We start from the raw sequence: 20,736 nt of genomic DNA on the forward strand, positions 1-20,736 counted from the left end.
CCTGAGCGCATCAAGCAAAAGCAGTACCTTTCAAATATAAAAGAGCAGATTACTTATTTGTTTGAACTCACGGAAGAAGCACTTCTTGAATGTTGTTCCAGATTGCTTTACCTCCTACTATGATGGCAAGCTGAGTTGTGAGTTCAAGGAGACATCCACCTGGATCGCACTGAAGGTTGGGAGAGACGTGAAGAATTTTTGAAGTTTGACAATTTCCCAGGCATGAATGAAGCATTTAAAATAATGCATTCCTGGTTTATTATGATAGCATTTCTTAAGGCAATACAAGAAGACTATTTAAGCAAACCTTTCCGGTAAGGTATGCAAAAGCCAATTCCAGGCCACATACAGTAGGTTGACAGGACACCAGTGAAAGAGTGAAATACCAGGTGAAGTCAGGCAGCTCTGTACTGCGCTATCACCAGGTGAGGGTCACCCAGTGGTACAGGAATGCTTCTGGTGATGTTCTGCCCTTCCCATGTGCCAATTCACAGAATGCTGGACCATGGGAAAATAAGCTTGTCTGGGCACATGTAATACATTTCTAAGCCCAACTGATCTCACGTGATATATGCTAGGGGTCACTAAGGAGGCAATTGGCTTGGGAGGCAGTCACTTTTTTAAACCCTCATGTTAAATATGTACAAACACGTTATACATTCCCAACTGCAGCAGAAAATCCAGACTAGTGGCTCCTGCTGTTTAAAAACAAACATGTCATACATTCTTACCTCTTCATTGCGATACTTTCCTAGCCAATAAACTGGATTTCCAGGGTGACCTACAAATTTGCCCTTAAAGAAGGCTATGTAGAAGCATGAAGAATAGTAGTTGACAAACTGAAACAAGAACATCTTTGTGGTCAGACTGTTTTCATAGTCAGTCTGTGTCCTTGGAAGCTCTGCAATTAAAAAAAAAAAAAAAATAAAACCCCAAACCTACAAGTAACCTACAAGCTTCTTTACAGCCTCAGCTGAGAGTATGCATGTGTATGCCTTGTATTCCTTAATATGACTGAGAGCATTATAAATTAGATTGTACATAATCCCCATGTATACTGTTACCATTATGCTAATTCTAAAACTATATGGGTTGTAAAAAGGAAAGACAATAAAGAAAAAGGACAAGCAAAAATTCTGATAACTCAGGGAAAAAAAGCACCCAAATCCAGCACACTCAGGAAAGATGCAAATGTAACACTTTGAACTGATGAAACAGTATCAAATAAAACTATATTAAAACACCGCGCTACTTCACACATCTAAAGTAAAATAGCTACTTTAATGTTGATGGTCTGGGTATAAAGAATAATAATATTTGTGACTGTTTATCTATTTAATAACATGGAAATGGTATCTAGCTTTGGAACAGTGACCTTATTTCATTTATTTACAAGAAAATAGCTATTTTCCCCATAAACAAAAGCTAATGTAATTGAATGTGTTATGCGTTACTGATCTGTTTTCATAAAACTTGGTTATTATAGTAATTTTCTTTGCTTTGTCTGTTTCAAAAGCACAAAACTGTAAACAATTGATCTTTCATGCTGGCTATATGAGGAATTTTCAGGCAAAGAGCTGAATATCATATGCCTTTGATACTGAGAAAATCTCTATTTGAAAATTTCTAGGTGGTATTGTGTGATTTGGTGGGAAAATTCTGAAATATGTGGTACAGGTTCATTTATTGGAATTCTTATTATACATCTAGATGCTATTTTTTCTTGCTATTTTACCCCAAGTTTCTATGTGAGGTACAGCAGCAGCTTACCAAAGTCAGTAATCAGGATTGCCACTTTTTCATAGATGACATTGAGAACCATAATGACTATAAAGCTGATGAGCGAAGCAGTTACTGAAGTAGCTGTCTGTGGAGTCAGGTATTTGCGGATCGCCTCTGTTCCACTAATGTGCTGTGACAACGTTGCAGAAAATGCCAGGAAAACCGAGAGCCTGTAGACAATGATTCCAATAACTGAAGCAATAATCAAAAGAATCTGCCAAGGGAATGCAAGAAAGATGTTAATGTTGAACCACTGGCTTTAGGAAAAAGCGAGTTTGAAACATTTTCTACAATAGGCAAAAGAAAACCAATTGTGTGCCTGTTATTCCATCACAAGAGGATGATCAAATAAGATAGAAGGCAATAAGTATAGAATCCATAAAAGAAGCCTTTTTTTCTTGCAGCATAGTCAATCTGCTGGAAAGAAAAGAGATGGTCTGTTTTATGACTAATAACAAGGTCTGTACCAATGCAAATCAAGACATTGAGATGCATAATCAGATCTTACGCCTTGAGGCATGTGATGGAAGAAATTTCCCTCTTTTGACATCAGGCAATTGGCAGGATGGCAAATGTACTAGCAAGTCTGCACTGATTATGGAGGGGGCTGTACCTTCTCTTTCAGATGATAATACTACAGACTACAGACCCCTCAAAGGAACAGACAAATTTTAAGCCAAGTCATGTAATCTGCAGGAGTTATAATAATGACCCAGGTACCCCATCTTCTTTTTCTGTTTCTCCTCTTGCTTTTATTTCTGGCTAGTTCTCTAGTTTTTATTCAGATTGAGGTCCATAGAGCTGTGAATCTTTTTTTCACTATCTCTGCAAACTGCCATGAATCCACCTACCTCCCCTTACCCTGCACATAATAAGAGTGCAGTAACACAAAAGACCAAATCTCTTCCCTTCAACCCTAAGTCCTATTTAAATGCAACAGCAAGCTAGCCTTCTTTCCTTTGTGTTTCAGATGTGTTAATACTGAGGGTCTCCTTGGCTGCCAGCCACCACTCTGCCTCCTATCTGTCTGTTATCACCTAGGAAAAGTTCTTTTCCAGCTTCTGTTTGTGCTACAGGTGAGGAGGACATGCAGCATACTAAAACTCTGAGCTTTTCAAGGTAACCTCTCTGGGCATGTTCACCATGTTATATCATGGCTGCCTGGACTGCTTTTAAGTTTTAGTTGCAATTAAAGCAGTGGCTCTAGAAGATTAGAAAGCACCCGGCTTTGCTCTGTTAAGTGAAACGAAAAACCTGAAAGACGCCCAGGACTATGAGACACAATACTGAAGCAAAAAGCTGGAAAAAGTAGGATAGAAATTGGCAGGGAGGAGAGCATATAAACCAAAGGCTTTCCCCTGCTTGCCCCCGCAAAGACGTTAGTCTTAAAATAATGAGGAAAAAAAACAATGGAGCACATTTGCAAGCACAACTCATGAGCTACAGCTGCAGGATATTTTCATACATATTTTCTATTCTATTGACTGTATGCTAATGAGTATTTGGTGACTACAGCTATGTTCTTCTTGTGGGCCCATACCTTATGGGCTTGGTTTATGCATCAGATGGAAATCCAAATGAAACTGTTCCATTCTTTCATTCAATTCAGGATGATTGTTTTTTTTAGATACTTACTAGAGAAGTGGATTAATGAGGTGAACAAATAAGAGAACTTTACCCAGAAGAAGACGGCACTTGTACAGAAAGCCATCCGTATGCACTTCCCACAGGCAGTGTATGGCACATGTTCTTCTTGCTGTAAAAGATTTAGAAACAGATCAAGGATGCACCCAATCTTTTCTTCATATTTTTTGTTTTGCTCCAATTAAGCCCTTTATGATATTAAGGGCAGAAAAAAGTAACAAAGTCCCCGGTTTTGTTTCCTTTCCTGCTTTATCCTGGAAATTCACATTTATTCATGATGTCAAAAGTCTTGCCTGATTATAGGTGTCTTTTGTTTGCTGCTCATTCTAAGATAAAAATGATTTCCATAGAGTCTGAGTGTCCTCAGCTCTTACTGATTTCAGCTATGACAGGGTTTCTTGGCTGATCATGGTATCCAAGGTCATTACCTTTCAAATTAGTTGTCAAAACATTGTCTAAAATTAGCAGGCACTAAAATTTTGCTCCTTGATCTCCATATTTCTCAATTTATCCCACAGAAACAATGGGATGGACTTGGAACTGTGTCCAGTTCTGGGTTCCCCCATTCAAAAAACACAGGGAACTACTGGAGAAGGTCAAGTGGAGGGCTATGAAGATGATGAGGGGACTGGAGCATCTCCCTTAAGAGGAAAGGCTGGGGAAGCTGGGCCTGCTGGGCCTGGAGAAGACTGAGAGGGGAACTTATCAGTGTCTACAAATACCTTAAGGTGAGTGTTAGGGGGATGGGGCCAGGCTCTTTTCAGTAGTGCCCAGCGACAGGACAAGGGGCAATGGGCACAAACTGCAACATGAGAAGTTCCATCTGGATTTGAGGAAAAACTTATTCACTTTGAGTGTGACAGAGCACTGGAACAGGCTGCCCAGAGAGGCTGTGGAGTCTCCTTCTCTGGAGACTTTCAAAACCCGCCTGGGTGCGATTCTGTGCGACCTGCTCTGGGTGAACCTGCTTCAGCAGGGGCTTGGACTAGATGGTCTCCAGAGGTCCCTTCCAACCCCAACCATTCTGTGTGTGATTCTGTGTGTGAAACAGGAAAATGCCTACCTCAGTATGGTGGCATGAAGATCCACTGAGTCTTTATAGGATCTCTGAGGATCAAAATCATGTTTTAGCATAGTCTTCACTCTTTGAACTGTCTGAAACAAACTTTCTAGCTATGACTTTAAACATTAAAGGTGGCATAGGTTTATAAGCTTTTAAACAGAACCAGGTTTTTTGTAGTACAAGATATAAAAGATCTATATAGGATAGTTTCAACTCTGGCAGTTAATTTTGAAACTTTTCAAGTGCTCTCTAGTAAACATTAGTATAATGTGCATGGAATGTGAAAGCAATGCAAATGATCAGATAAACACCGGAGTAATATATTGACAGAGAATAATAAAAAGTGAAGCTGAGCTGGAGTGAGCTACAGAAGCTAAAGCTACTCAAAATGTATAATAAACAGAGATCTAGAATCCTCATAAATATGAAACCTATTTCATTGAAATGAGGATTATCCTCGTCCCAGTGAGTTTGCTACTATTAATCATAATTGCATCCACATGTACCTAGCAATACCTATTTATACATGTTTGAAAGAGAAACATCTTTGGTTAAAAAAACAGTCTTGGCATGATATATAATGTAACATCTTTCCATCTATTTCACCCTTTTTTCCTGATGCATTCTTAGGCAAAGATAGCAAATGCTCTGTGATCTTGGCCTCTGGCAGCAACACTGAAATCATTTCTTGGGGGATTTAATAAAGTAGGCTTAGTGTCCTAAGCTGGGGATGATGCCTACTTCTGTTTATTTATGACACAGGAACCTCAGCAGTGCAAGCTCCTCGAACAGGAAACTACTCGAAGGTGCCTACAGTTAGGTATAAATTCCCTCCCAGGCATCTGTACTTTATAAGTTCACTATTTCCAGGCCAGCTCATCAACTATCCTTGAAGCACTGCTGATTTATACAGCTCCAGTCCAGATTCATCATTTTCATAGTGTCCTCCCACAACATGTCTATTGCAATAGGCATCATCAGTTATCAAAATATTCCTTACCTGTGTGATTTCATTCATTACTACATGAGTGCACCGAGCTTCATACTCAGGGCGAACTTGTTCTTCTTGTTCTAAGTACTCAACTGTGTCCCATTCATACTCCAGTTCAGCCTGCCGTCGCTTCCAAAACTCCAAAAACAAAGTAACTATCCAGAGATGGACAAAATGAGCAATACCATGTCAGTATTGGACACATCTTGACTCCCTGGTCTACAACACGTGGCTCACTTTTCCATACAGCTTTCCACAGATACAGAATAAAACCCTTCTTGGCTAATGCAATGGTGAAGATAACTGGATCTACTCCTTTATGCAATTACTGCTTTGGATATACATGTACTTTAATAAGAGAAACCTGAGGTAAATGGTGTTGTAAGCACATGCTAAAAAATGCATAAACATTTTCATTTGCTTTCTGCCTAAGGCCAGAATATGAGCACTTTGGATTTCATATTATAGACTGCTTTTGGGAAAAGTTTATCATGGGATGCATAAGAAAGCAAGTTGGTTGGATAAGTGAAGACAAAATGTTGGAGAGTGCATGACTTCTGGGAAAGAAAAACTCAGTCTGCCAAAAATTGCCACAGGGAAAAAGCTCGTGTTCCTTCAGTCTGCAACTGTATGGACACATTATCAGTTTGCAGAGTACAAGAACCAGTAATGGTTCAGGTAAAGCTGCTTAAACACAGCTGTCTTTCTTCCCCTGCTAGCACGAATCTGAAGGAGCTGCAGTTTATTTGCATGGCACGGAGCTTAGAAACTCCCTGCGCTGGGCCAGCAGTTTCCTTGGACTGTGCTCCTACAACGGGAAGCACTGGGGGGAGCATCCTCAGATTAAATGAGTGCTGTGGCTCTGCAGCGCTGCCTCCAGGAGGAGTTAGTATCTCATCACTGCACTCATTACTACAATTGTCTGGGAGTAATTAACCCTAAAAGTGGTTTTTTTATTAATTTGGCCCCCTCATCCTGAATGATCAAACATCAATGGCATGCAGTTACAAGGTTATTTCCAAAATCAGGTGTGGTCAACAAACCCCAGACTGAAGCACTTAAAACCCAGAAAACGCCGTGGGCTGGGCTGTGAGATGACCTTGGCATCTGACACAGGCAAAGCCCCAGGAAACCCTCCTTCCTCGATTATTCAGGGGCCTCTTTCACAAAGCCTTTGCTACTTTGAGCTTAGAAGCACAAAGGCCATTCCAAAGCAGTGGGCCAGAGCATCACACCCGCCTTCTCCAGCGGAGCAAGACCAGTCTTACAGAAACCTCTAACTGCTGCCCAGCCCCAACCACGGGAAGCTACAGGCTATACTGATTTGCTCCAGCTGCAAATCCAGCTGCTGCTGGGGAGTCCAGAGGTGCAAGGCCTCCTTCTGTGACAGCCTCCATGTTAACAGCAAAAGAAAGGCACGTAACATGGGGACAGCTCTCAGTCCAAATACAAAGAAAACCTGCTAGCTAAAATAAAGCAGCAGCCGAGCTGCATCTTTCAGAGCAGAGAAGGAGCTGCTGCTGGATTTGACATTTTTCTTTTGTTTTGAACTAGTGTTTTTTAACAGTGGAAACAAATAATGTTTCAGAATCAGGAGATCCAAGTACTAGTTCCACCTTGCATTGGTAATTGGTGTACCCTTTTGTGTGTCCCTCAACACTGCTAGTCAGTATGGCCCAGGCACTCTGCCTCTGAAGCTGTGTCACCATGGACTGAAAAGAAATGCCTCTATTGGAGAACATTTGCTTGTTTAACTGATCTTGTTAAGGGAGATGATCCAGTGAAGTGGAAGCTGCCTCTTGTTTGTGACCTTTGCCAATTTAGTCACACCATCATGGGAGATGTGGCAGAAGTGTTGGTCCAGAGCATTAATGTATAGAGGCCAAATTCCCTGGTTTTATAGTGTTTTAAGACCTTCGAAGGGAATACACTATAAAAAATGCAATTATTAAAAGTGTATTGATGATAATGATGCAATAATATATCTAAAAATCTAGTATTATTTTAATTGTTTTGGACCAGGAGGTCTACAAAAGTATTAAAGCAAGATGAAAATTACAGCTGGAACTGCACCAGGACCATGGGTCATTTGGATTCATTACAATTTTGACTGAATTCCTGTAATATAATTCACCTCTTTATATAGTGGACTTATGACAAGAATACTAATAGAACTTGCAGCCATCACTATAACCATGCAGCTTAACTTTGTAATTATTATTCCTGGAACCATTCTTCAAAACAGGAAACACAATTTTAATTAAAAAGCAAATTACAAATAAATTAACTATTCAGATGGCAGGAGAAGATTACATTAGTAACAAACTTTTTCATTTTCTTTTATTTAGAGAAGTTTCTGCTAGTATTTTGATTTTAGCATATATATTTAAAACAAATCTCTTTGAAATGTTATGTTTCATCTTGTATTTCTTTAAAGCAGTAGCTATTTTAAAGCACTTTAGGTCATCACAGGAAAACAAGAATACAATGCGTTTTACAAAGAAAGCAGATTATGTATTCCTGTCAGCCTACATTTGAATTTAAAATGTTACATGAGTTTGTTACATGGGTTATTTTATCTATAGTGTCCTGTATACTGATGTAACGTTATTTTGGTAATTCCTGGATAAGACTGCAATAAAAGCCAGTTAACAAAGTTGCTAGTATGAACAAATGAAATCATTTCTGGGAAAATAAACCCTGCCTAACCCTTTGAACACACCACAAAGTGGTTTCACCCATGGGAAACATCCTGGTTTAAGATACATTTTCTCTGCTAAAAGATAAATATAGTGCTTGTAACTACTACACTTTTTACGATCAGTTTCTTAAATAAAGTCAGGAGGAAAAAAATCCTGGGAAATAGAAAAAATGACTATTTTTCAATTGCCTTGCACAGTCATGCAGCTGTTAATAGGCACAGGAACCTCCCAAAACCCTCTGGAAGAAAACCAGCTCCTCTGCCAGATATATTTCAGCATGTGGCTCGCTCCTGCTGGATGAACACGAGACAGCTCTTACCACTTCTTTGAGATTTTTCTCCAAGTCAAACAAAACAAAACAGACACCGAAGGCCACCTTTAAGTTCTGCAATTTTTTGTTTTCTTATGATGCTAAAAAAGAGTCCCTGTGAATGTACATGTCTTCTATGGAACTACCTACTAGTGAATTCCTGAGTGCTAGAAAATGAAGTCATTGCAAATTTATCTATGTTTTCTTGGCTGATGCTGGGGACTTGGCCAAAATTAGATGACAAACCACAGTTGTTGAAATCGACTTACCCCATATTCCCATAAATACTGCAAAGACCAGTGTTCCAAAGCTATCAAATATACAGAGTTTCTGAAAAAAAAAAAAAAAGCAAAAAAAATGCTTAAAATATAACCAACCATTTTTTTATTTCTACACTGACCCACAACAGAAGCTGCTTACTGAACATGTTGATTTTTAGCTTTTATGTAGTTTAATAAACAATCTTTATTGACAGTGTTTCCTCAATTTCTGTCAATGTACACTACCCTCCAGTAAATTAAGGAAATTAAATGCAAAGCCCAGAATCCAAAATACAAGCCAAATATGCAGCGAGAGGACAGTAAAATGCATTGCTATCAAACTTCCTTCCATCTGTTGCATCAGAAGAGGAAAAACAATGCTTCTGGTCTGGGAACTCGGTATAGAGTTATGAATTTTTAATACAGCTACAAAAAGGCAATGGACACATCTGGTTCTCATGAGCAGGATGACAACAAATCAAGCTAGTTAGTAAAAACACATTCCGATGAGATACCTCTGTGGTCACAATTTGCCTTTCCTTTCCATCAGAGCCTTTTCCCTGTATTCTTATTATTTTTACCCTTTAAGTGTGCTGGAGCAACACATTAAAGCTGGGTAAAATATTTTGATGAATAGCTGGAAAATTGCAGTTTTGGGAGTGACTAGATCTATGGAAAGGAATTACAAAAGGCTAACGTTAGCCTACTGAGACAAGGCAATGGAGAAAGAAAGCGAGGTTCCTCTAGACAGGAACTCAGAGCAAGAGTCTGGCTGTGTCGTTGTTAACAGGACACGGCTGTGTCACAGCTTCTGGCATGGCCATCATCAGCTTCTCCTTGTACCCATCTCCTCCTTGACAACAGGGGTCAAATTCAAGGCACAGATCCAGATAACTTCTTTGGGGACGGAGGGGACAGAATTCAGAATATCAAAATATATTTTAAATATTTCCTTAGCAAAATTGATTCAGAGCAACTGAATCAAGACTTCAGTAACTGAGTATTTTTTCCCCCCCAAAAAAGGAAGAAGTACTCCCAAGTGAAATTAAACGGTTTCATTTTCAACTAAAAAACCACTTTAGTCCTGTATTGAAAATTTGGAGGCTACGGGAAATAAAAAAAGCCCAATCTTTTAAATCTTGGATCAGACTGAAGCGATTAATGTTGTTGGTTTTACTTTTCAAAGTTCAGTCACTGTATCAAAAGGACCAACTATTTGCACAGTTTCAGCAATTCTGCAGGGTATTAGTGGAGGAACAACAATGGTTTTATACGTAGTACTAGAGGAAGTGGAACTACAGTTCAATAGCATGTCTGTAAGCTGTAAATGTAGTTACCTTGGATGATTCACAGGTGATGCTGAGGTTCCAGTAGGTACATACTTTATCACACTGAGGGCACATTAAGATATTACCTCCTATGTTGGGATCACATACTTCTTGGCTAAAAACAAAACTAGTCAGTCACTCACCAACACTAAATTCTTCAGTCCTTTTTTGCACGAGGCCACTGCAATAATCTCAGGGAATTGAGAGATAATTTACCAGTGATGTGCTCTCAAGAATCTGCCCCCACCCACCCCAGCAACACATCCCCATTTCCATTCCTAGTCCTCATCTCAAAAACCGATGACACAAAAGGAAAATAATTTCTATCCCTTGTACATGGTGGTAATTCTCAAAATTGTTCACATTAAAAACAAAACAACTCTTCAAAGATCCCATGTTCTTCAATAGGAAACCCACACTCGCATGCTCACACGTGCTGTTACAGCAAGTCCTAGAGGAGAAGGAAGAGGAACACTGACTAAAAGAGCAAGGAATAGCTGCAGGACCAAAAGGGCTACCTAGTCCCTGTGGTCGTCTAAAGAGGATCAGATTCAAAAACATGCAAAGGGGGGCTGCTAGGGTGATTCAAGGAATGACAGATCTGTCTCCTAAGGGACGGCAAAAGAGTTGTGTTCTAACTAGTACACACAACCCTACTATGGTGCTGGCTGAAAGGTGATGGATGTAATTGCCTTCTATAAATATATCAGTGGGGTGAACACCAGGGAGGGAGCTGAACTATTTAACTAAATGAAAATACTGGCATAAGGCTAAATGGGTATAAATTGGTCACTGGAGTGGAGGTCTGGAACAGCCCTTCATCACGTTTAAAGATAAACACAATTCCAGAAGCAGGTACACAGTGTGATGGCCTGCGGTTGATTTGGCACAATGACCCAGGTGTTTTTTCCTGGGTCATGGTGCCATGGTTGAATTTTGTCATTTTCTGATGAGGGAATCTGTGACATGGCTATCCCTTGCCTCCCAACATATCCTGGGCAGCTGAATCCCCCTGTGCTGTTGCTCTTCCTCTATTCTTCTCTCAAAGTAGAGGAAAGAAATTTTGGGGGTTTTATCAAGGTCTTTGGATAAATCCTTTAAGGATTACCACAGTGAAAATAATGTGTTATGGCAATTTGTATCGACTTCTGATCGCCACTCTTTTCTTCGTGTTTCTACAGTAGGTGTGGTGAACCTAGTGCAAAATATAAATAAAACAATGAAATAACAAACTTTTGGATGTCTATCACTGCAGTGGTCCATGGACACCCTTTATTCTTGTTATCTCAATTTTATGCCTTTACTTCAAATCCACACCCACTGTTGTTCTCAGGCCCTTTCATTTTTTTCTCTTTTCTTATGCAGTGTCTTGCAAACCCTGCATGGTCCCTTTTGCAGGGGACTGATCAAAATTGCATGTGACATCAACATAGGCCTGATCAGGTACCTCCATGTGCAGTTGTCCTTTGTCAGGCATCCATACAGAAAACAGCCAACTCCTACAACTGCAGCCACGATCAGCATATTAGTGTAAAAGCCCAGCCAAGCAAAGTAGATTCCAATTTTCTCTCCATAATATTTCCTGTGGAGGAGAAAGGGTTTTTCTGAAATGCAAGTAAATTCACATTTCTGTTTCAAATGGCTCTTCATTTCATACACCTTGTGTCAACTCTTATTGTCATATTCCTCTGGTTTGAACATGGGGATTGCAGAAGTATTGCAGCCAGGTATCTCTATCACCACTTTTATGCTTTTACAAAAGGATAGGAAGACGGCAGAAAAAAGGAAAAAAAGAGAAATACCATGCCTTGGGGGAAAAAAAGTAATTGAAGTGGTTGCTTTTTAATTAACTGGCTTATCATGAAACCAAACTCAAAGTATGCTCCCATGCATGAGCTGATATAGATGTACGTATCTGCCCTCAGAACTGAGCTGTCTCTTTGAACCCCTCAAGCCAGGCCCGTTACGTAAATTCCTAGTTCCATCTGCATTAGTCCAGCCCCAGTCACACCAACCTGATGAAATCCAGGGGCTGCAGCTTGAAAATGTTCTTAGGATGAGCCCATTCCCTGTAGAGAAGATACCGTTCACTTGGGCAGTTGGGATCAGTTGACAGGTGCCTAAAACTAGACTGCAAAACAGAAAAGGCATGAGAAGAATATACTGTTAATCTAACCAGCACAAATCAGCTCCCATCTCCACAGATCCTATGCCATGTAGCCAAAGCCTGGAATAGTCTTTTAGCCCAGTCCAACTGCCAGCCAGGAAAAGGAGCAGGAAGGCAGCTCTGGGACTGCACCAGGATTCAGGATAGAAGGTTGTCAGAATGGCACTGAATGCTAAAGCAAATGCTTTACATATGTGAGCTGAAAATAACAGAGACTCATCATGAACTTAAATCAGAGCACATGTCATCATCTTGGCACTTAGGAATAGAAAATAGCAAAAGGATCCATTCTAATTAGAGAACAGGACCAAATTAAAATGGATTTTAAGTAGCTTTAACAGGCTAACATGCTTTGCTTCAAAATAATATTGTGCTGGACTGAAGGCTGGAAAGTCTGAGTGATAAATCCAGGGCTTCAAGTCTCTGTTTTAAATTTAAAAGAGAGTTCACATGGAGATAATCCTTGTGGGTTTTACAAGGTAATTTGAAAAACTATTTCAATAAAGCCTATTTTATTTGAGGGAATTCTCTGTTCTATATCTGTGATGCAACAAGACAAGTGACATTTGTAGAAATCTATAGGCTACTTTTGCTTTTCAGAGTAGCTGTGATACATAATTTTAATTGTATAAAAAGACAGTCATTAACTACTAGTCATACTGAGCCCAAATTCCCCGTGCCAAGATAGAAGTAGCCTGCAAGGCAGGTTTTAAATCTTTAAAAGGAAACCTTAAAAACGGATAGTCACGAATTATACTAATTCTATCCTGTAAAGCTTTGGGTTACTTACAAGAAACATGATTTGTCTTGATTCTGTCTTAAAGATTTCCTTGAAAGCCTTGGAGGCCTCCTGAATATTTTAAGCCGAGTTCAAACGGCTGAAGCAGTTATCATTCCTGACCTCCGATGTTCTCAGCGTCTTCTCAACAGAACACACCTCAGACACAGAATGGTGGCTCTGATGGGGAGGAGGGGTGGGGGTGTATAATAGATATAATGCAGAAAATCAGCCCTCAGTCTTTGCTTACTGTATGCCATTTGCAGCCTCACATGGAGTTTTTCTTTAATCAAATATTCTGAAATCTGATTTTTTTCTCCTTAATTTTCTTTTCCTGTGTTATTGCTAGCCTTTGTATACAAAACATTTTTCAGTATAACTTCCTTCTTTAAATGCTGTAATTTAAAAAGCTTCAGAAGTGTAGCTATAAAAGCTGGATTTCTTACTATTGCAAGGTGAAATTCAGCCTGGTTAAGCTTCTGCTTGCATGACACTGGCATCACCGGTGAGGCGTTGGTCTGGTTGGACAGAGCCTTCCTGCAGAAACCCGAGTTTCCCTGCATGTATGTTGCAATGTTTGGAAACTGTGGGAATGTTTCTCACTGTGTGAGACTGTCATGCATCCTAAGATGAGATTTGTAGTCTACATCTTTATTAATAATGCTGATATTTGATAGGAAATTTCATGATGAAAACCTGAATGCTAGAAAAAGGGGCAAAGTTACAATTGATTTAGAACTGATGATACAGTGCGTCACGGGAACTATCGCTCAGGCCAGGCACTTTGCTGAACTACGCCTCCCAAAGAATATAAGTTTAATGCCTCCTAAATGGAAGATATTGTTTTTCAGTTATGGAGCTATATTTTTAACCAACAGTGCTTTGGAAGAAAAACCCTTTAGCTGAAGTGTCCTGTTCTACTATGTGGATATAATAACCAGTCAAGGAGTAAGGCACTCAATAGTGCTTGTATCTTTAGGTACAAACCCCACAGACATAGTTCAGAGCCCTATTTCCAAATACATTTTAGTTACAAGCACTGGACTTACGTCATGGAGGGGAAATGCTGCTTTGTAGATTCCAGTGTCCAGTAGTCTGTTAATGCCAAACTTTTTCACCTTGTTTTTGGTTGCATATTCAACACGGGACAGGATAAAATGAACCTGAAATTCATAAAAATTTGTTGTGCCTCTTGCAAATCTGAAAGTAATCATACACAGCCATACCTGTCTCAGTATATAATCAAGTTAGGAGGGGGTAAGCAATGCAGACAAAAGTAATTGCACAGGGTATATGAAATATTCGAATTCCTCCTCTAAATTTAGGTGGAACAGAAATGAGACATATGCAAGGAATGTTTTCCTTCTGGATTGTCCAGGCTGTTTCATAAATGACACGGGACTACTGCATTCTGAATATTTCTAATTTTTCAGGATACTTTCATGAAGATAATTGCACTGATGGGATTAAAAGAATCTTTTTTTAAAGATTAAATGCTAGAGATACTCCATGAACTTACAATTCGGCTTCTGGTTGCAGGATTGAAAAATGTGTCTTTGTCTTGAATATAAAAGTTGGACAAACGTTCCTTTTGAAAAGGGGCAGTGAAAAACTCCTGCTCAGGTTTGATGATATTTTCATCCACTCTGAAGAGTCGACTAAACCAGTTGAAAGCTGAGTTTCGGGTCTTCAGGTCATTGGGTTGCAGAGGCAATTTGATGTGCATAACCTCGGCATACGTGCATAGCACTTCCCAAGGTGCATGCACTTTCACAAAAATGAGTTTTTCATCCAAAACCTGAAATGAAAGAATATTAAAAATATCTGTGTAAGAAAATGAAAGAAAAGGACTTTTCATAACACTTCTTAAACTATCCAGAATTTTCTTTCTCTTTACAGGTCACAAATGACCTACTCAAACTCGCATTCATTGTCCATCTTAGCAAAAATATCATTAGCTTCTGTAAAAGCACTGACATGAGGTGGAAACACTCTGGTATATAAAGGTATATAAAAAAGACACCTAAATCTTCCCTTAACGCTTAGTGTTTACACCTCTGCAAAGTATTTTACAAAGCAATTTAAGTTTAACAACGCTTCCCCCGTATGGGTTCATTAGCAGTGTTTGTACCTGTAGCCTGGCAGGGAAGCTGTGGCTTTGGAGCTGTCAGTGGCTCCCCAGCAGCTCAAGTACAACCCCAGGGTGATGTGACTTGATGGAAGCAGGTTAGGCACCCACGGGTGCTCCTGGGAAACATGAATTCCCAACTTCATTGGGAGAATGGGGAGAGGGAAAGGGAAATCAGCTGAGACTGCTATGAAAAACAGCACGGGGTGCATTTGCTCCCAGTTACATGCCCAAACCAGCACCTGTATGCAGTGGGAACCCTGACAGCCACTCTCCTCTCCTGTATACACACCACCTGTAGACTTTCTATTGATGCCCTGCATTAGTGAGCCTCAGCCACATGAAATGACATTATGCAGTGTGTTGGCTCAGGAACATCAGTCAGATGACCTAGCCTGGGGAAATCCAGTTTCAAAGGTTTTTCTGTCATGATCGTGGAAGAACTATTGAAAACTGCAACATGTAAGCAAGCAAGGGGGCCATGTCAGACTTCCAGCAAGCGGTTTGCTTTCTTACGAATGTGAAGAGCCAGACTGCATCCCTGCATGTGCAGCAGGAGCTCTCACTGAAGAAATCAAGTAAATACCATGATGCCGTGGATTCTGAGTCTAATCTGGGAGGAAGGGGCAAAGTGACCTTTTCTGGAGCTCAGTATAGATTACCAAACAGCAAATACAGACTGAAAGTGATTGTCCTGGACGGAGAGACCCGGACGGATGGCTGCAGCCCTGCAGGACAGGAAGGAAAGGGGCTCTGAGGGGCTCTAACCCTCCCTGCAAGAGACAGGAGCTCTGGCAGCTGGTGTGCATTACAACAGCAATCTTGAACTGCCTGCAGGTGACATCACGGCCCAAAATATACAAAGCATGAGAGTTACAACCACTTGCATAGCGCCAAGCCTTGCGAGGAGCAGGGTCATGTGCTGGAGCCCTGTGCTGCTCTTCTGGCAGGGGTGCTCGGCCCTTGGCACCCACTGGCTTCCCACGCATCCTACACAGCCAGAGTAGGGGAATAACCTCTCCTCATCGTATAGCCAGTAATATTTATCTCACAAGTGCTGAGCAAACATGACCCATTCAGTCTCCCAGCTTCCCATCATTCATTTTGCAGAGGAAGGAACAGACACAAAATTTAAAAGATTTTGCATCAGACCACAGAGACGCTAGAGACAGAAAAAAAGGTGGGCCTTTTTCTCCTGAGAGGAGAGAAATGTTACAGTAAATTCATATATATTCAGTTTCCTTATTCCCACAGGAGCAGCTTAGCTCTCAGACACAGCTGTTCACAGAGAAGAGCACTCACCGATCTCGTTGCTTCAAGTTGCAAGCCGTTGCTTATCAGGTTTGATTCATATATTTGTCTCTTCCTCTGTTAAAAGGTATTGAACACTGTAAAACACCTGTTCCAAATTTCACAAATATGTATGCATAGAAGAATGGAATTGCCTCCCCAAATGAAAAATTGTTGAGTTGTTATCTCTATAGTCTACGTAACAGCTAATGTGGCGATAGGTAGTCTCACCTGCTTATCCTGACCAGGTTTGTTTTGTCTAATATGCAACACTGCTCTCAAATGCAGTTGTGGGGAACTCACCCTCTCATTTTCTGGTACATTACAGAGGTAAAAATGTGCCCCACAGTTTGAATTTTGAGAGCAATTACCCCCAGTCTTCTTCACCTTTAGTCACTACGTGAACTACTGACGGCAGCCTCCCTCACCCCATTAATCTGCCCTTTTGAAAGTCTTCATCTCAAGGGCTTTCCATTCCACTTTCCTTCCAGCAATCTGTAACTTTATTCTTCTTTCACACTAATCATGAGTTCACACAGTGGCTCAGACTGCAGTAGCCCTCTACATTTTAGCCCATGGATAAGCATCCCCAAAGGAAGAAGCTGAGAGCTGTAGCACTTGCAGAGTCAGTGGTGCTATTCTAGGAGCATTCAATGTCCCCGGAAGGACATCACAAGTTTTCCTTGGTAAACATGAAATTCATGGATCATTTTAATTTCACTTCACAGTTACTAGCACTTGGCAGGTAGTGAGTTACAAAAAATATGAAATGTCTTTGCAATCTTGAATTTGCTTCTCCACACACATGACCTCCCCGCAAAAAACACACAGAGACAAGCAGCCTGTCTCCCCTCAATATGCAAAATATACAACTCCATAAAGGATTTATAAGAAATTTTGAAACTTAACGTGAAGTAATCAAATTTAAAAGCTATTTGCATCAACTGGATAGTTCCCCAATGAGCTATTTGTTCATGTAAGTCAAGGGTAGCCAGCTCTCCCTGGCCTACGGAATGCATGTACCCTGTGCTTAAAGGGTCCTACACCTACCACTACAGCAACCTAAAAGAATGGTCCAACAGTTTCTGTTGCCTGGTTCTCTACATCCAGACTAACCCCCTTAAGATATGTGCTTAAGATCCAGACCTGTTGCTACTGTGAAGGACCAGAGTTAATGAATGACCCTCTAGATAAAGTCTTAGGAATTTTGATAGGTACATGGAAACTGGTCTTCAGGACTAGACACGACTCACTCACTTGAGGGAGCAAAAGCCAGATGCTTCAGCAAAAAGGGCAAAAATCTTCAGGAGTTCCATGAACAGGTCAGTTGTATCTCCATGTAAGTTTCATCCAGTTCTTTAATGTTTAAAGACTGTTGTAAGTCCCCAAAGAATAAAAAACTATTTTTTCAAAACTCCAGCAAGTCTTGGAATTAATAATAATAATAAAACTGTATAATAATATAAACAGCCGACTCCATTTATACTTGGTTAGTTCTCAGCTGCAGCACCTGCATGTGGCAACAGTTACAATGGACTAATTTCATATTTTGTTAAAAGGTGGGGGTTTTATCCCTTTCAGGTTTTCTGCCTCTTTATTCTACTGAGTATCACCTTATTCTTGGGTTAGGGACAGGACGATCTAAATCTTTCCATCTGTTTTCTTCTTTCATCAATACTTACCACATTTCTCGTTATTCCTCTCTTTTCTCAGGGTAAAACCACAATTCCAAACTCTGATAGCATTCTTCATGGAGGTATTTTTCCATGTCCCATTAATCCACTTGTTTACTGGTGACAGTATAATGCTCTTTATATTTTTTTCGTTGTGTATAGAACATTGTACATCTATATGTAATATGCACATCTATAATATATTGTATGTACCTAATGCTTTCTATTGTCTAGTATTTTGATGGTAGCTGAACCTTGAAGAGGACACAGTATTTCTGTTTCCTGTGACATCCAAGCATCTTCCTTGTACTAACAGCACTTAGAATCCCAAATGAGAATGAGTTTTTTCCTTGCAGTAACATATTTCCTTGTATTTTTCAATGTTTCACACATAATAGTGCTCTTTATTCTCCTTCAAAGCTAAAGGTTCACAGTCATCCTGGCTTCTAAGGAAACTACATAATGATCTCCTTTCCAATTTTTATTATGTCATAACTTTTTCCCCTTACCAGATCATTAATATATGTAGTACACAACACAGGAGTTGTTACTTAACTATTAGCTCTTCTGCCATTTCATCTTACCTCTCTGCTTCTTCCATACTCACATGGTTCTTTGTAAAGTGAATAACACTCAATCATGAAAATATTTCAACCTGAGTTCTGCTTTGTTTCAGCAAACAGAAAAGACAGGGGGCAAAATACCCTTTCATTTCTTCCTAAATAGCACAAAGATGGATGTGAGGCAATTCTCATTTGTAGAGGTCTAATACTTTTTTTTTTTAATCTTACCATTCAGATTGCTTTAATAATTTATTATGGCAAGGAGTTCCCCAAATTAATTTTGCCCTCCATATCTTAGAGGAGTGTTGACAACATTAAGGTTTCTAATAATGCATTAATGCAGGTAGTGAGAAACAAAGCCCCTGGGAGACTTTGCTAATTAGGGGCTTTGCTATTTTATATAAATGATTGAATTATGCGTATGATGATCTATGGAGGAGCTAGACTTTTACCCAGAGGAGTCTATAGTGGTTTTGCATTGACTGGGGAATACCGCATAAAGACATGATAGCATATTATGTTGGAAGGTGGAGACTGTCCAAAGTTTATTTTAGTATCTGCTATTTTGCTAAGCTACCTGCAAGGCTAAGTTGTAATAATAATGTAATCATGATCTAAACCTGACACAGATTTTGATGACTGAATGGCTAGCCAATAGACTAACACCCTATGGGATGCATAATCATATACAATCTTAAGAAAGTGAAAGCATAGTGTAAGTAAATGCCAAGTATTACAGGCATGCAGAAGGATTAGCTCTTGGGAGCTGCTTTTCCACCATAATGCTTTCAATGTCTGGTGATTGTCTTGCCAAGCTGAGGAGACTAAAAGATTGTGGGTCTGGAAATTGGTAGCAGACCACTAGCAGTTTTTTCCCCTGTGTTTTGTAAATGGTAGGGAGCACTTGCTTCGATTACGGTGACAGAAGAACACCAACTCCTATTGTTGTTCAGTTTCTTTTGTGCAAAGAGAAAAGTTCCCCAAAACAATATCTGTGTGGCTTCAGGGGAAAAATCCTAACAAGGAAGCAGTGCTTGAATAGCCATCCCTGTCTTACCTGACAGGCAACAGATAAATCACAGTCAGTAAGAAAAAGAGCATGGGGCCCAAAGCCTCCCCCATGGAGATCAGCTAAAGGGAGTGGAGAGGATCACTGTATCAATATCAGCTGCCAGCTCTCAGTTTCTTTGATGGTATTTGGAAGCCTTCCTGAAAGTCCCAGCTGTCAGCATCAGGAAATTAATTGATTGAGAAGCTCTGCTTCTGTAAGCTTCTTCCCCTTATGTTTGAAGATAATCATAGAAATGTGAAGCAGAATATGCTATAAAGGCTGACACAAAAATAGTAAACCCAAAGAACTCCAAATACATATTTTCTGAGATACCCACTGATTTTAAGCCAGCCTCGTGATTTTCTGAAACTTGATTCATGACCACACAGAACTGGCCATACTGCTGTCTAGCCCTGCTCTCAACAGTGGCTTTTAGTTACCCTGTTTGGAAAGACCCATTTCTGGGCTTATGAATGTATGTTGTAACTTCAGAGTAACTCCCTCTTTCCATTTGTCTTCCCATCCTTCTGTCATCCTTCCTTCCATCCGTCAGGCAAAGAAGTAAAATTTGCATTTGGGGTTGCCTCAGGAGCCGAGGTTTTATTTCAGTGAGTTCCTGCTTCAAAACCAATCCAGCCAGCAGAGACCAGGGCAGGTGTGGCTGCTCTCCTCCCAGTGCCAAAGGTCCCTTTCATTCTTACTGTCAGACTTCCCGGTTAGGTTGGCTGAGCCCACCACAGGCATGTTGAGCCTCATCCTCTACTGCCTCAAATCTCTGCACAAAATGGCATGGAGGTACCTTTCTTTCTGTAAACCCAAGCATTGTTCTCTCACCACAAGAATGACACAGGCTAAATAGTGGAAGAAATACAATTACTTTTTGAAAAGTTATCAAAGCTTTTTTTGTCGTTGTTTGTTTATTTAAACTAAACAAGACTAGAGGCAGGGACTACTCATTGTTTGCTTACAAAGTAACCGTGCTGACATTCTCTGTAACACTGTACTT

General features: G+C 40.1%; 1 protein-coding gene across 1 annotated transcript in view; it reads right to left on the bottom strand.

Moving 5' to 3' along the window:
- The window catches only part of ANO6 (anoctamin 6), a 76,661-nt gene that overhangs the window by 14,055 nt on the left and 41,870 nt on the right, over positions 1–20,736 (bottom strand). Inside the window, exons 4-15 of the mRNA XM_037390321.1 lie at positions 16,456–16,521; positions 14,545–14,823; positions 14,075–14,188; positions 12,096–12,211; positions 11,528–11,662; positions 10,090–10,195; positions 8,762–8,822; positions 5,490–5,635; positions 3,461–3,538; positions 1,771–1,996; positions 732–901; positions 72–169 (exon numbers count right to left, since the gene is read on the bottom strand). Coding sequence (XP_037246218.1) covers positions 72–169; positions 732–901; positions 1,771–1,996; positions 3,461–3,538; positions 5,490–5,635; positions 8,762–8,822; positions 10,090–10,195; positions 11,528–11,662; positions 12,096–12,211; positions 14,075–14,188; positions 14,545–14,823; positions 16,456–16,521 — 1,595 coding nt within the window. The remainder of the gene's footprint in view (positions 1–71; positions 170–731; positions 902–1,770; positions 1,997–3,460; positions 3,539–5,489; positions 5,636–8,761; positions 8,823–10,089; positions 10,196–11,527; positions 11,663–12,095; positions 12,212–14,074; positions 14,189–14,544; positions 14,824–16,455; positions 16,522–20,736) is intronic.

This window comes from Falco rusticolus, chromosome 5 (assembly GCF_015220075.1).
Source record: "Falco rusticolus isolate bFalRus1 chromosome 5, bFalRus1.pri, whole genome shotgun sequence".
Taxonomy (NCBI): domain Eukaryota; kingdom Metazoa; phylum Chordata; class Aves; order Falconiformes; family Falconidae; genus Falco; species Falco rusticolus.